The sequence below is a fragment of the Arabidopsis thaliana genome, assembly GCF_000001735.4.
Source record: "Arabidopsis thaliana chromosome 1 sequence".
Taxonomy (NCBI): domain Eukaryota; kingdom Viridiplantae; phylum Streptophyta; class Magnoliopsida; order Brassicales; family Brassicaceae; genus Arabidopsis; species Arabidopsis thaliana.
The window spans coordinates 28,552,834-28,567,002 of record NC_003070.9 but is presented as its reverse complement, the minus strand read 5'-3'; the positions used below and the strand labels follow the sequence as shown (position 1 = coordinate 28,567,002).

At 35.2% G+C, this 14,169-nt stretch overlaps 4 protein-coding genes across 7 annotated transcripts; 3 read left to right on the top strand and 1 right to left on the bottom strand.

Annotated features, from left to right (window-relative positions):
• Window positions 1-2,843: 2,843 nt before the first annotated feature.
• On the bottom strand, window positions 2,844-6,374 carry AMY2 (alpha-amylase-like 2). Of its 2 annotated transcripts, none has more exons than NM_001334710.1 (13): window positions 5,983-6,374; window positions 5,339-5,416; window positions 5,214-5,247; window positions 5,075-5,112; window positions 4,865-4,991; window positions 4,532-4,758; window positions 4,302-4,447; window positions 4,104-4,216; window positions 3,911-3,999; window positions 3,694-3,816; window positions 3,581-3,616; window positions 3,392-3,490; window positions 2,844-3,280 (listed from the first exon to the last, which is right to left on the bottom strand). In NM_001334710.1, exons 2-13 carry the CDS (start codon window positions 5,354-5,356, stop codon window positions 3,089-3,091), a joined length of 1,242 nt encoding a protein of 413 aa, NP_001323338.1. In that variant the 5' UTR covers window positions 5,357-5,416; window positions 5,983-6,374; the 3' UTR covers window positions 2,844-3,088. The 2 variants fall into 2 exon arrangements, with proteins under 2 accessions (NP_001323338.1, NP_177740.1); NM_106262.4 differs by lacking the exon at window positions 5,983-6,374 and adding an exon at window positions 5,696-5,722.
• A 155-nt stretch (window positions 6,375-6,529) lies between these two features.
• AT1G76120 (Pseudouridine synthase family protein) lies at window positions 6,530-8,373 on the top strand. Of its 2 annotated transcripts, NM_106261.3 has the most exons (2): window positions 6,530-7,775; window positions 7,866-8,373. In NM_106261.3, exons 1-2 carry the CDS (start codon window positions 6,709-6,711, stop codon window positions 8,188-8,190), a joined length of 1,392 nt encoding a protein of 463 aa, NP_565126.1. In that variant the 5' UTR covers window positions 6,530-6,708; the 3' UTR covers window positions 8,191-8,373. The 2 variants fall into 2 exon arrangements, with proteins under 2 accessions (NP_565126.1, NP_974152.1); NM_202423.1 differs by having other exon boundaries at window positions 6,567-8,329.
• Window positions 8,374-9,387: 1,014 nt separating this feature from the next.
• AT1G76110 (HMG (high mobility group) box protein with ARID/BRIGHT DNA-binding domain-containing protein) lies at window positions 9,388-11,969 on the top strand. The gene is made up of 6 exons (NM_106260.3): window positions 9,388-9,716; window positions 9,811-9,889; window positions 10,000-10,162; window positions 10,620-10,718; window positions 11,125-11,507; window positions 11,603-11,969. Exons 1-6 carry the CDS (start codon window positions 9,538-9,540, stop codon window positions 11,714-11,716), a joined length of 1,017 nt encoding a protein of 338 aa, NP_177738.1. The 5' UTR covers window positions 9,388-9,537; the 3' UTR covers window positions 11,717-11,969.
• A 103-nt stretch (window positions 11,970-12,072) lies between these two features.
• On the top strand, window positions 12,073-13,120 carry PETE1 (plastocyanin 1). Of its 2 annotated transcripts, none has more exons than NM_001334709.1 (1): window positions 12,073-13,120. In NM_001334709.1, the coding sequence occupies exon 1, from the start codon at window positions 12,163-12,165 to the stop codon at window positions 12,784-12,786; it is 624 nt and encodes a 207-aa protein (NP_001321069.1). In that variant the 5' UTR covers window positions 12,073-12,162; the 3' UTR covers window positions 12,787-13,120. The 2 variants fall into 2 exon arrangements, with proteins under 2 accessions (NP_001321069.1, NP_177737.1); NM_106259.4 differs by having other exon boundaries at window positions 12,193-13,016.
• Window positions 13,121-14,169: the final 1,049 nt, after the last annotated feature.

The following is a 14,169-nucleotide window of genomic DNA, read 5'->3' as shown; positions in this document are numbered from 1 at the left end:
AAAATGATAAGTATCCAGATTTAATTTTGTCTGATTTATTAAGGTCAATGATATATTTTTTGTACAACATTGCTTTCAAACATATATTATGCCAGAAAATGAAAACAAATGGAGTCTAGCTTATAACACACTTTTATTGAAGAAGATGTGCTAGAACAACCGGTTTCGTATTTACTGTTTTTTGGTTCTTTTGTTTTGTGTGTGCACATACTGTTTTTTTTTTGTTCAATTGGATATTTACTGGCAAAAAATAAAGAACACGCGATTTATCTAACTTGATTTTTAGTCTAAATCCTTTTTTTTTGGTAAAGTCTAAATTTAATTTATTGTTATTGACTATGAGAATAATAATAAAACGATGGGTTTGTCGCATAGTGAAAATGTCAGTGGTATGATTGAGTCATTTAAGAAATGGCTTAAATTTTACTTTCCAGAACATCACCATGCTATCGATTTATACACATGTCTTGGTATGTTTTAAAAAGGTTATAAGAGAAGATGTATATATACACAAACATATGAGTAGATATCGGATTTTCTTTATTGACGTAATGCCAAACTATGGCGGTATTTTGCAATGCCGTCCATACATGATACACAGAATTATTGAAAAAATGTTATTCATGCCATATTATTACGATTTCAGATTTGAGGCATGAAAATGAGTACTCGACTGTAAAAATGTCAACACTTTTAATTTGGTTCGCTTTTAGAAAGGCTTTTTGATGTGCATTCTATCTTCCGGACATTTTCATTTCTTTTTAGTTAAAATATTTTTCTTTCTTTTTTATCTTTCTGAAGGTTAATTATTTCATTATAATGAATAACATGTGTTCAAAAAAAAAAAAAAAAAAATGAATAACATAATATCTAAAAAAATTCAAACGAGAATCACTTATAAATTGTATATATATAACTATATCTATCGCTTTTAATTTGTTTGGTGATGACATGGATTTGAATTTAGAAAAATAGTGGAGGAGCATGTTTAGATCATTCGTTTAACGCAGAGCTCGATGCATGGACAAATGCTTTTTACCCCACCCGCATGATTGCCTAAACTTGTATCGAATTCCGTTATATATAACATGGCGTAAAAACCATTTTCATATGTATTTAACAAAATGATGTACTTTCAAATGTATTTTCTCTAATTAAACTATGCAGAGGTTTCAAAAAAAGGCACCAAAAGTAAAAAAAGAAATGCAGGGATAGTTGGTAAACTATAATTGCGAGTAGCGACTTTATACAGAAAGAGGAGCAACCGTCGATATATATATACACACATAACACAACACATCTTTGCTTTGTTAGTGTCGTATCAGTAATTTTCAGAAATAATCATTCCTCCCCCTATAACTTTTGTTTTAGTTATATGTTCTTCGTGATATATATACTACAATATATTTTTAACCAGAACTCTATATTTGTCAATGCGGTTATATTTGTTATGGAAAATGTACCATTATAGACGAACCGAACGCATCAATGAAGACGACTCAAACGCCCTACAAATATCGGACTTTACTTGCATTAGAATAGTAAATTGAAGTAATATTTTTTTTTTTATATAAAAAAATTGTACAAAAATATTGAAATACAAAAAAATACGGTATTTTTAGAAAACAATAAAGAAGACAAATTTATCTTGACTATATAACTGTAGAAATTTTTGCAAGATTTGTTTTTTGGAATATATAGGCTAAGTCAAGACAAAACAAAAACGCAATGTGATACTGTTGACAAAAAAAAGAAAGTAACAATGTGCTACGTTCCATCTTCTTCTTTTTTTGGATTTGGAATTTTGAAACAAGAATGGGACGTTAAATTAGTAAGATCTGTAATTATTATAGTGTGGCTTAAAATCTCAACACTGGTAAATTGTGAAAAAAGAGTCAGCGGAGACAGAGTTAACCCCAGAAAATCCTAATCACAGTTTTGTTCAAGTTTTTTCCATTCGCTTTTTCCTTTTTTTTTTTTTTTTTTTTAATCTTATGCAATATTGCATGCGGGACATTCTCTCTCCCTCAAGCTCATCATCACCTCCATTTTCTCCTGATTAATAACTGTATTAATTTCTTATGAGATCATTATTAATTTTCTTTATATTTGGAGTTTTGGACATTTATGTTCTATATAGTCTATTACGTACGGTCTGCACTTATATTCTCCGTGGGTTTGTTTTGAAAGCTACAACAAGAAGTTGTGAAAACTGAATATGTACCAGTTTCCGATATCCAATTAGCAATGCATCTTGTAGCGCCATGACCATTAAAAAATTCAGAAGACTACAATAGTATAATTTTAAAAGTGGAAAGATCTAGGAGACCTTCTATGAACAGAAGATCTTTTTAGCACAGCATGTTCACGTGAAGCCAGAAGGTGTTCATGATTGATTCGATTTTGTTTCTTTATGCAGTTCCCAACAAAATTTATATAAGGATTAAAACAGCATTAAAAGACTGTGTTAGTAAAAAAAGGGTATTGGGCTTTTGTTGTTGAGTTTTCAAAACAAGAATCATGTAGTCTTATGACCATATAATATACACAAAACACATCATCTACTTTATAAAGATCTCTCTGCTCGTCTAGTCCTACTCTAGTGGCCACCAATAATACCTCACGTATTTTTTAATTTCCTCATGTATCCTTTAGGACGAATATATGGTTTTTGAGTCTTTTGACCAAGGAATAATAGCTTAACTTGAGTTTCATAGACCAACAAACCCTAGCAAGTCCATTATCATCTGCTTTGTACAAACCATTTTAAAATCCTATATGGTTTTATCTTGTAACCTGAATACTTAACTTTTGAAACACAGCACAAGTCAACTTACTTCTCATGGAAAAGCACAAAACCCTTTTTTCCTATAGTCTCCATTACTCTTTCTCACTAGTCATCCACTTTTTTTTTATGATATGTTAACAAAACATTCACACGAAAGATGCAAATTTTACATTCATAAATATAACTTATAAAATCTTACGTCATGAAGACGTAAGGGCATGACATTATAGTAAAACCCGGTACAGAAAATGAATTACATATATTTTTCTTTGGACTCAAAGCTAGATAGACACAAAAGAATTACTTGTGCCAGACGGCATAGCGATGGCCACTTGTTGCTAGAGTCCAGTCTCTACCAGAAGGGCACCAAGAGCCGTCTCCAAGCTTCATACATATTTTCTCACCAACAATGGCTGCATATAAGTTAGATTCTGCTTTTAAAACACGGACAGTTGACCTACTGTGGATATCTTGTCGCCTCCTAATGTCAATCTGTCAATGAATAATAACAAAGAAAAAACACAGAGGACAGGTCTTAGAAGAGATCGAAAATTTTGGACCATGGATGATGGTCCAATGATAAGCAGAGATTGAACAGAATACCAGTTTGACAATCTGATCATGTATTGAGCTTCCCCAATCGTAAAAGTGATCGTAGAACACACAGGGAATGCCGGGATGAGTAAGTATATATGCATAGCCCTACAAAAACACAAAACCGATCTTCTTCGATTAGGGAGAGACTTAAAATGCAAGTAAATGGACAGACTTTTGTTTAGAGAGCTACTTTACCTCCATAACGTGGTGTGAAGGGAACGGCCAATGAGCCTATGAGAGCAACAAAAAAGGTAAGCAAACATATGAAGGCTAAAAGAAAATGATTACAGAAGTAATTGTTAAGTAACCTGAGTAGAGCCAGTGTCATGGTTATCAAGGAATGTGACAGCTCTTGAAGGCCACCATCCCATTACACCCGGTGGCTTCCCTTGGGCATCACATAAACGCCAATACTGACCCTTTACGGCTTCCTGTTGTAACAAGAAGCATTTGTGTTTCAATACAATGGTGGGATTATGTAAGCAAAACTCAATGAATTTTAGAGGTCTTGAAGAATCTACTTACCTGCAGAATTCCTTTAGTTGTGAAGTCAAATGCAGCAGAGATCTGTCCCGTCGCATCGATCCAACTGATTATACGCTGTCTATGGCTATCTGTAGAAAAAACAAGTGTCATAGTTACATAACACTAGAATCATGGAACTAGACTCACTAGTCATACATGTCATACGCTATAAGATGAAGAAACGCAAGGAAACCTTGATTATAGTCTAGACCATGGCCATTGTAATTGCAAGAATCCCAACATTCTCCAACCGAGAATAATGGTTTCGCTGCGCCAATGTATTCCTTCACATAGTTTGCTGAATAACTGCATCGGTTACATTCAAATGTTACAGATTGAGGACTCCACAAGCAAATAAACAAGTCACCTAAGCGAAAAGCCTAAAACTTACCCCCTAGCAAAGTCAAAACGGAAATCTTGAAACCCGACGGTGTTGCGTAACCAACGAAGCCATCCAATTATATCTTTCCTAACAAAATGCTGAGTGTGATCAACATTTGGAACTCCATTGAAATTATCCCCTGTGCTTCGGTTACCCTGTTATAGTAGAAAACTTTTCCTTTAGAGTCTCTAAGAACGTAATGATATGTCAAAAGATGTAATTTAATCATCATCACTCACCAGTCCTCCGGTACAAGAAGTCACGGCGTGTTCATCCCACGGTAATGAAATTCCATCATAACGGTTATACATTCCACCATGTCCTCTAGTTGTCCCAACACGATGATTGATGACTATATCAGCCATAGCTCTAACTTTGTATTGTTTCATCTTGCGCAGTAAGGATTTCAATAGATGCTCAGAGCCATATGCTGAGTTTAGTGAATAAAGGTCCTGTGGAAGATAACCTGAAATGATATAGTAACAACGTTTCTGCAGTTAGTAATGGTTATTCGTTTTCAAAACTCAAACTGTACAAAGGCTCATTATGTCTAGGAATCAGTTTCCTCTAACCTTCCGGTGCAAGAGACTGAGATGGTGGTGGCAACCATGCAGAAGTAAAGCCGGATTTCGCGATGTCAGGAACTTTACCATCCAAGTTTCTCCACCAATCATATTTATGAGATTCCCAATTATATGCCTGATAAAAAAGACAAGGATCAAACCACAATTGAACAACTATAAACTATAAGTGTTACACTATAAAAAGACAGATGAGCTTACTTGGAGAATGACTTCCCTTCCATCGCGTATAACCCGACCTGATATAGATAAGCAATGGAGTTAATAGTTCAGCTTTGAAACTAAGAAACAAAAGAATCATGAACAAGGCTTAATCCTATATTAAAGGCTTTGTTATTACCGATATCAGTTTGGTCGTTGCATTCATCAAAGACCTGCAATAGTATCATGCTTTAGAACAAAGAAAGATGACAAAAATATCCAAAAAAAAGTTCTAGGGGAAAAAAGAAAACAGAAGGCACTTACATTGTTATAGTAGCCCATGTCGAGACAAGATTCAATGAAAACCTCAAACAGTAATCAACGAAAAAACAGAACGATTACCTGCATACAGAATGATACCATTTCAGAGAGATCCAAAACAATAAGTAATAAGCGTATTGAGACACAAACCAGTATGTGTTCTGAAGCAGCAAACTAATAAATCAAAAGATCCTAAATTCCAAACATTTCCACTAAGATAAAAAAATCAGTGAAGAGCAACATTTGTTTCATGACAGATAAATGAAACAAAAACAAAATTCTGTTTCCAATTTGAGATTGATTATAGGCTAACCAAAATTCTGTTTAACAAGATCACACACATAAAAGAAGATCAAATACCAAGGAAACGAAGAAGCTAAATCACACAAGTCCCTTAAAGAAACAATCCTACATATATATATATAGAGCCGAAGAGAGAACGTGAAGTGATTAAACAGTTTCTGATCCCAAACGAATCAGAATCAAATGTCAAACAACTTTCGGCCACACAAAAAACAAACCTTTTATAAATGTTACAATGAAGAAGAAGAATTAAAAGAGCAAATTGGACTATACCCACAAACACAAAGTGTCGATTCGATTCTACGGTATTCATCAAGAGATGAGCCAATTATAGAATACAATACCTTCTTCAAAAAGTAGAAAGCTGTAAACAACTTGAGCAGAGAATCTCAGAGATTAAAAGCTATGTCTTTTTTTCTCTCTTTTGAATTTTTAGGGTTTTAAAACTCAATCGAGAAACGAAGATTCATAATTTGCCAAAGTAGTTTTTTTTTTTCTTCTTCGTCCACCTGAAGAAAAATCTAGACACGCGTTGACTGTTAGAATAAAGTCGATAACTTCAATTGAAATAAGATTTGTGTACGCTTTTTCATACGACGCGTGTACCATCAGCAAGACAACAACGCCTATACCTCAAGGAGATTTGAAAGTTTCATACTTTGATACAATTAGAACGGCTATAATTTTCTCTCTTTCTTTTGCCCACTAGAACAGACTGTATTTCCAAAGATGTGTGCTCAATGGATATAGTTGACTTTTTCAAATTTGACTTGAATTATAAGAGAAACATTTGGGCTTGAGACTAATAAGCCCATATATAAAACAAAATTATAGGCCCAGTTAAAGAGCGGTCTGATATCAAAAACGCCGTCGTAGAGAAGCATACCTCAGTCGTCTTCAAGGGTTTCGACTTTTGTGCGGTAGCCATTAACGTTGTTGCAGAGGAAAGCTGGAAAATAGAGAGTTCGATGAACTCTTGTTACTATAATGGAGGCTCAGGAGTTTGAAAACCGAGAGATTTCCCCCGGTTCGAGGTTCCTGATTGAGAATCAGATCAGAAGTAGCTCAATATGTTGACAACTACCACCGATGAGGAAATAGACTTGTCCTGCGACGGAGGTGTCACGGAGCCTCAAAAAGTTGCTATAATCTTCGCGTTTTGTGGTGTAGGATACCAAGGAATGCAAAAGAATCCCGGCGCGAAAACCATTGAAGGCGAGCTCGAAGAAGCTTTGTTTCATGCCGGAGCTGTACCGGAGTCCATTAGAGGCAAGCCAAAACTATACGATTTCGCACGATCTGCACGGACAGATAAAGGAGTTAGTGCTGTTGGACAAGTAGTTTCAGGTCGCTTTATCGTTGATCCACTTGGATTCGTGAATCGTCTCAATTCAAATCTCCCTAATCAGATTAGAATCTTCGGTTACAAGCATGTAACGCCGTCGTTTAGCTCCAAGAAGTTTTGCGATCGAAGAAGGTATGTGTATCTGCTTCCAGTGTTTGCTCTTGATCCAATCTCGCATCGTGATAGAGAAACAGTAATGGCTAGTTTGGGTCCGGGAGAGGAATATGTTAAGTGCTTTGAGTGCTCAGAGAGAGGTCGTAAGATTCCTCCAGGTCTTGTGGGTAAATGGAAAGGTACCAACTTTGGGACTAAATCATTGGATTTTCAGTCAGACATTTCGTCGAACAACTCTAGTGCATTAAGAAGTGACATCAAGATTGAAGCTTTGAGTTCTAATTTAGCTGGCTTATGCTCAGTAGATGTTGAAGTAGGTAGGATACAAGAAGACAGTTGTAAATTGAATACAAATTCATCAGAGACTAAGGTAAAGAGCAAGTTTTGTTATGGTGAAAAGGAAAAGGAAAGGTTCAGTAGAATACTAAGTTGTTATGTTGGATCATATAATTTCCATAACTTCACTACAAGAACAAAAGCAGATGATCCGACTGCGAATCGTCAAATCATCTCCTTCACTGCTAATACTGTGATTAATCTTGATGGGATTGACTTTATCAAGTGTGAAGTCTTAGGCAAAAGCTTTATGCTTCATCAGATTCGGAAGATGATGGGTCTTGCTGTTGCAATCATGCGGAATTGTGCTTCTGAATCACTTATCCAAAGTGCTTTCAGCAAGTAAGCTTCTCCTTTTTCTTTGGTTTTGAAGCTTTGCAATGTCTATAGTTTTGTTTGTTTTGATACTCAGTTCGGAAATTATGTAACCAGGGATGTGAATATAACTGTACCAATGGCGCCAGAAGTTGGACTTTATCTGGACGAATGCTTCTTCACGTCTTATAACAGAAACTTTGAAGACAGTCATGAAGAAGTGTCCATGGAAGCATACAAAGAAGAAGCTGAAGCATTCAAATTGAAGCATATCTATTCTCATATCGGCGCTACAGAGCGAAAATACGGAAATATGGCTCTTTGGTTACATTCCTTGAACTATAGAAACTATCCAGACCTAAACTTTGGCAGCTGTGGACAAAACACAGACCAAGTTCTTGTTCATAAGAAAATTGATGAAAGAGCAAGTCATAGTCTCTAAGCAAAATGATGGAAGCTTAGTTTGAAGATTTTGACATTGTTTTTGTTATTGTTGGTTAATCCCACCATTTTTGTAACTTTTTAATCAAATTAGTATATTTTTGTGTTGTAAGGTGACACTAATGAATTGATTTGTTATCCTCCAACGTCGTCGTCATATAAAAGATTTTCTTTATTTATGGAAGAGAGAAGAATCTTATTTGAACAAATGTTTATCGAATAAGAATCGGTAAAAAATGATTATAAGGAAGAAACGTGGAACCGAATCTACAGGCAGAGGGACGTGACGTTACATATGAGCAGAACCATATATAAAATCCCTAATCGCACGTCAACCTCTCCGAAGCATAAGGCCCATAACTTTTTCTATTTAATTTTCTTGTCATTTTTACTATTTTAATTGTTATTTAGGGTAAATAAAATGTCAGACTTCGATTGACCCAATGAGTTTTAGGGTGTGACTCCTATCTCCGTCTGCACTAATAAGTACTACTTTAACTTTCGCTTACCAATGCATGTCAATACTCAACAGTGACATATTTTTAATTTTCAGAGGTTTTTCAATGCCCAAAAACTTTGATATATAAAGATCGTACGAGTTTTAAATTCCTCACCTAAAAATTGTCAAGTATCATTAGTGTATAAAGTGCATAGATCGTGTTACAAATTCTTCACTTTCGCTCTTATTTTTTGAATACTCACTATATATATAACACTAAAATAAAAGTGAAAGAATCTAATATGCTAAACCGGTAAAGAAAAAAAGCAAGACAGTCCGATTTTTAGATATTATCGATGTTTTCATATAAATTAGACTTAAGAAATTTCAAAAATAAAATAATGATTGATTATGTTGGAAAGAAATAGATGTGACCATATTTCGACTGCTCGTAAGCATAAAAACTAAAGTAGGTGGGGTGCAATAATTACTTTTTAATTAATACAGTGAAAAAGTAATTAATACAGTATTAGTAGTATCAGAAAAATTACAAAGCAACATCACTCAAAACGCCTCGAAAATAAAAACAATAATTTGAAAGCAAATATATACACAATTATAAAGTTTAAAATTTTAAATTTCCTTATATCTATGTGGTATGTATTAAAACTCACAAAAAGAAAGAAAATGACAAATCCTCACGTCCGTTACTTTTAAATCCGTAGCAAAAATAAATAATTTAATTTTCTATCTCTATATCTCTCTGATTTAATCACAAATCTTATCTTGAATCGTTATCTTTCTCTTCTTTCCTTAAACCAAAACCCAAAAAAGAGAGACCAGACAAAAAAAAAAAAACTCCCCAACAAAAAAAAGATATCTGTCTCTACTAAAAGTCTCTCTATAGCGATGTCATCGGACAACGAATCGACACCGTCTCAAGCGACGGTAGAAATGATGGCGACTTCGCCGGCGAAGATTAAAGAGTATCCAGAACCATTGGCTTTACATGAAGTTGTCGTCAAGGATTCTTCTGTCTTCTGGGATACTCTCAGGCGGTTTCACTCAATTATGTCCACTAAGTTCATGTAACCATTATTCTTTCTCTTCTTCTTACTTAATAAATTTAGTTTTCGTCATTTCATCTATCTTATTTTATTATTTTTGTGTGATATAAACAAGGATTCCTGTGATTGGAGGAAAAGAACTAGATTTGCATGTTTTGTATGTGGAAGTCACGAGGAGGGGAGGTTACGAAAAGGTCAACACTTTTTGTTTTCTTTTTCAATACAGATATTTTTTTACTTTATGGTAATTTATTATCGTTTCTTATATGTTGTGTTGTTTTGAAAATGCATGTTGAATTGATAGGTAGTCGTAGAGAAAAAATGGAGGGAAGTTGGAGGAGTGTTTAGATTCTCTGCGACAACAACAAGTGCTTCGTTTGTCTTAAGGAAACATTATCTCAATCTTCTCTTCCATTACGAACAAGTTCATCTCTTCACTGCTCGTGGTCCTCTTCTTCATCCCATAGGTTTGTTTTTTTTTCTCAAACCTTCTTCAATTGATTACTTTTAAATATATATAGTATACATTTCATTATATTCTTCAATTATCATAGATTTGTTTCTGTTGAGAATCTTTAATTCAACCGTTTGATAAATGCTAATCAATGAATCATAAGATGGTTCCCATATTGTCTTTAATGCCCTAGGACTAGAAAGTTCAATTCGTTGTTACTCATTAACGATAGTCTGAAAGGCTTGAATCTATAATAAAATAATAAGAATAACTTTTCAATTATGTGAAGTCATGGGTTCAATCGTGGGACACATTCTTACTACAAACGTGGGAGTTCAACGATTGTATATACCCGAATTATTGTCATCATTTCTATCTATATGGTTATTGTAATTTTGTTTATGTCTTGGAACTATAAGTTATTTAGCGACGATTATTTATGTTACATATAAGATAATCAATTTTTGCAGCTACATTTCATGCAAATCCCTCAACGAGCAAAGAAATGGCGCTCGTCGAATATACTCCTCCGAGTATAAGATATCATAATACTCATCCTCCTTCTCAAGGTTCGTACGTATTATCAATATCTAGTATATACTTGTCTTTGTTCTATGCTTTATATCATCATTTTATGACAAAAAATGATTAAGGTCTTAGTTAATGATTATGTATATGTGAAACTTATATTTAGGGGCACAGTTTAATTTCGTATGATAATTGTCTAGTTAGCTTTATGTACTTATCATAAAAACCTTAGTGTTTATCGCAATACTTTTCAAATATAGTGTAGAATCATAATGGTCCCACTGTCATTATGTTTGATGCAAATCTATTTGGATTTTGTTGGATAATAAACCGATGACGTGGACCAGACCAGTAGCTATAAGATTTGGTTCACATAGAAATTTTTTATAAGATAATGTATCTAGGTTTGCTTATGATTATACATGTGATATTTAATACATGGCACAGGTTCGTCGAGTTTCACAGCCATAGGTACAATAGAAGGCAAATTCGATTGTGGTTATCTGGTAAAAGTTAAGTTGGGCTCAGAGATTCTTAACGGCGTTCTTTATCATTCGGCCCAGCCCGGCCCATCATCATCTCCAACCGCTGTTCTAAACAATGCCGTTGTACCTTATGTTGAAACTGGGAGGAGACGGCGTCGTTTAGGTAAAAGACGAAGAAGCAGACGCAGAGAAGATCCGAATTACCCGAAACCGAACCGGAGCGGTTACAATTTCTTCTTTGCTGAGAAACATTGCAAGCTCAAATCACTTTATCCCAACAAGGAGAGAGAGTTTACGAAACTTATCGGAGAATCGTGGAGCAATCTCTCTACCGAAGAACGAATGGTAACAAATTATCTTTTAAACCGTTACCGATTTAGTGATGAAATTAGATTTGTAGTAAATCGATAACTGAACCGAGTTTTGGTTATTGCTTGTAGGTTTATCAAGACATTGGATTGAAGGATAAGGAAAGGTATCAGAGGGAGTTGAATGAGTACAGAGAAACGTTGAGACTTAGGGATGGTGACATGACAAACGGCAAGGCTTTTTAGGTGATTTAGTTAAAACGGCAAGTCGTTTTGTTGTAGGTCGTTTCTCTCTTTTAAGATTGGACGCCTCGCCGTTTCTTTTATTTTCTAGCTTATTGTAGTTGTCCATGCTTGCTTAACTAGGCTCAGTGAGAGGCTAGACTTGCCAAACTTGAAGAGTCTTTATTTATTTAAGAATTTTAGATGTTCTAATGTATTAATCCTTTTTCGTAAACCTTTCCTGTTAAACAAGAGGTTTATGTTGCATGTTAAAAAAGAGGTTTAGGTTATATTAGCAATTTAGCATTCGATTCGTTGGTTAGTAACTAAGTAATATAAATACCACAAGAACAAGAAATACTAATGAAAACTTGGAATGTTCAAAGTCTCCTTATCTACTTATGCAACGTTAGACAAAGCTATCAAACAATGCCACGTCACCTCACAAAACATCTAGGGTAACCAATCACATGCAGATAACTCTCTCGCTTTATTTTCTCTTCAAATCTTATCAAAAATCCCATAATGTTTTCATTTCTTTACAAGTGATCAACAAAACACCCCAAAAAGTAAAGAAAATGGCCGCAATTACATCAGCTACCGTCACCATCCCTTCTTTCACCGGCCTAAAGCTCGCCGTCAGCTCAAAACCTAAGACATTATCCACCATCAGTAGATCCACTTCCGCCACCAGGGCGCCACCTAAGCTCGCTTTGAAGTCCTCTTTGAAGGATTTCGGTGTCATCGCAGTGGCAACAGCAGCTTCGATCGTTTTAGCTGGAAATGCGATGGCCATGGAGGTTCTTTTAGGATCCGACGACGGTTCCCTTGCTTTCGTACCATCTGAATTCACGGTGGCTAAAGGAGAGAAGATCGTGTTCAAGAACAACGCAGGGTTCCCACATAACGTGGTGTTCGACGAAGACGAGATCCCTAGTGGTGTGGACGCAAGCAAGATCTCGATGGATGAGACAGCGCTTCTAAATGGTGCAGGGGAGACTTACGAGGTTACTTTGACAGAGCCAGGCTCTTACGGTTTCTATTGTGCGCCGCACCAGGGTGCTGGTATGGTTGGGAAACTCACCGTCAAGTAAATTGTCTAGATATTCTCTTGTTCGTGTAGGAGCTTACATATTCATGATTTATAAATCTAATTTGGAAGAGAATGTTGGATTGATAAAGAGGATCATATAATGTTTACTATCATAAGTTACTGGTTTCAGTGGCTCTTTTGTACATTTTAAGTCACGGTCATACAATCCGATAACCTTTCTCTGTGTCCGTGTAAAGAGCTTTTAGTTTGAATAAAGTTTGTTTTAGGTGTATCTGCGTTGGGTTTACTTGCCTTACTTTGGTCCCAACGTTTGAGTCTTTTAGAGGCCCAGCACGCCTATATATCACAAATTGGGCCTAACGACTCATGTTTTTTGGGGAAATATAGGAAACAGGTTTAGCTAGGTGCTTACGCAACCACTACTGACCCACCCAAAAAAATTGCATTAACAAATCACGAGAAAGAGAGAATATCACGTGATGAAATCATTATTGATTTTAAATAGCAAAAATGAAGACGGATCATGGATCCATTACCAAGGGTCAGGCAGGGAAAAATGTCTATTTCGGTCGCCTGGTTTGATTTGATCTTTTGCTGAAGGAACAGGGAAAGAGACAAATAACACAGATCAGCACACTCATATATAGCTGATATGTAACCGAGACTCTCTTTCTCGTAGAGAGTTCCACGTTGAATATGATTCCCATATCTTGACAAGTCTAGTTGCAATTCTGAATTAATTAATATGAATAGTTTACATTGGTAATGCGAAGAAAAAGCTCTCAAACAGTTGTCACATTTTGTGTTCTAGAGAAAAGCACAAAGTGATTATTAACATATTTGAAGGTTTCATCTCTCTTATCTGTGTGTATATCAGTTATATATAATGTTTAAAATGTATAAATCATGATTTCGACAAGCTTCAAAAATAGTTTCTTCGAATATAACAGCTGGAGATGGATTGTCGTATGTGCATTATGGTCTACAGTTGGAATTATTAGAGTAAATTATATATCGGGTTCATAAAATACGATAAAATTGGACCAATCTATAACGAATTTGTCCTCACTCACACATTAATTATGTCGTGTGAGCAAATAGATCACGTGAGTGATGTTATAAAAACAAGCTGTAATATGGAGTGATCAAGATTCGTGTTAACATAGAGACAGATTGCTAACACATCGTAGACATGTGATACGATCATATGAGTCATGCATGTGATACGACCAATTTACCAAAAAACAAAATTTTAATTTAAACAATAATTGGATACCCCAAGGACCAGCTAATTAATAGTTATTAAATGAGCTCACGGATCCTGGACAAAAGTGTAACGATTGTAGTGTCTTTTTTTCTTGGTAATCAGAGTTTTATCATTAGGATATAGGTTAATTCGTATCAAGAAAAGTATCTACCTAAC

What these genes read in the sequence shown, in the direction of transcription:
- AT1G76110 (NM_106260.3), top strand. Translation starts at nt 9,538, where the DNA reads ATGTCATCGGACAACGAATCGACACCGTCTCAAGCGACGGTAGAAATG. An exon ending in ATTATGTCCACTAAGTTCAT is followed by an intron (nt 9,717 to 9,810) that starts GTAACCATTATT and finishes GATATAAACAAG; the next exon opens with GATTCCTGTGATTGGAGGAA. An exon ending in TCCTCTTCTTCATCCCATAG is followed by an intron (nt 10,163 to 10,619) that starts GTTTGTTTTTTT and finishes CAATTTTTGCAG; the next exon opens with CTACATTTCATGCAAATCCC.
- PETE1 (NM_001334709.1), top strand. Translation starts at nt 12,163, where the DNA reads ATGCAGATAACTCTCTCGCTTTATTTTCTCTTCAAATCTTATCAAAAA.
- AMY2 (NM_001334710.1), bottom strand. An exon ending in CTTCTTGTACCGGAGGACTG is followed by an intron (nt 4,448 to 4,531) that starts GTGAGTGATGAT and finishes CTACTATAACAG; the next exon opens with GGTAACCGAAGCACAGGGGA. An exon ending in ATGACACTGGCTCTACTCAG is followed by an intron (nt 3,617 to 3,693) that starts GTTACTTAACAA and finishes TTGCTCTCATAG; the next exon opens with GCTCATTGGCCGTTCCCTTC.
- AT1G76120 (NM_106261.3), top strand. Translation starts at nt 6,709, where the DNA reads ATGTTGACAACTACCACCGATGAGGAAATAGACTTGTCCTGCGACGGA. An exon ending in ATCCAAAGTGCTTTCAGCAA is followed by an intron (nt 7,776 to 7,865) that starts GTAAGCTTCTCC and finishes TTATGTAACCAG; the next exon opens with GGATGTGAATATAACTGTAC.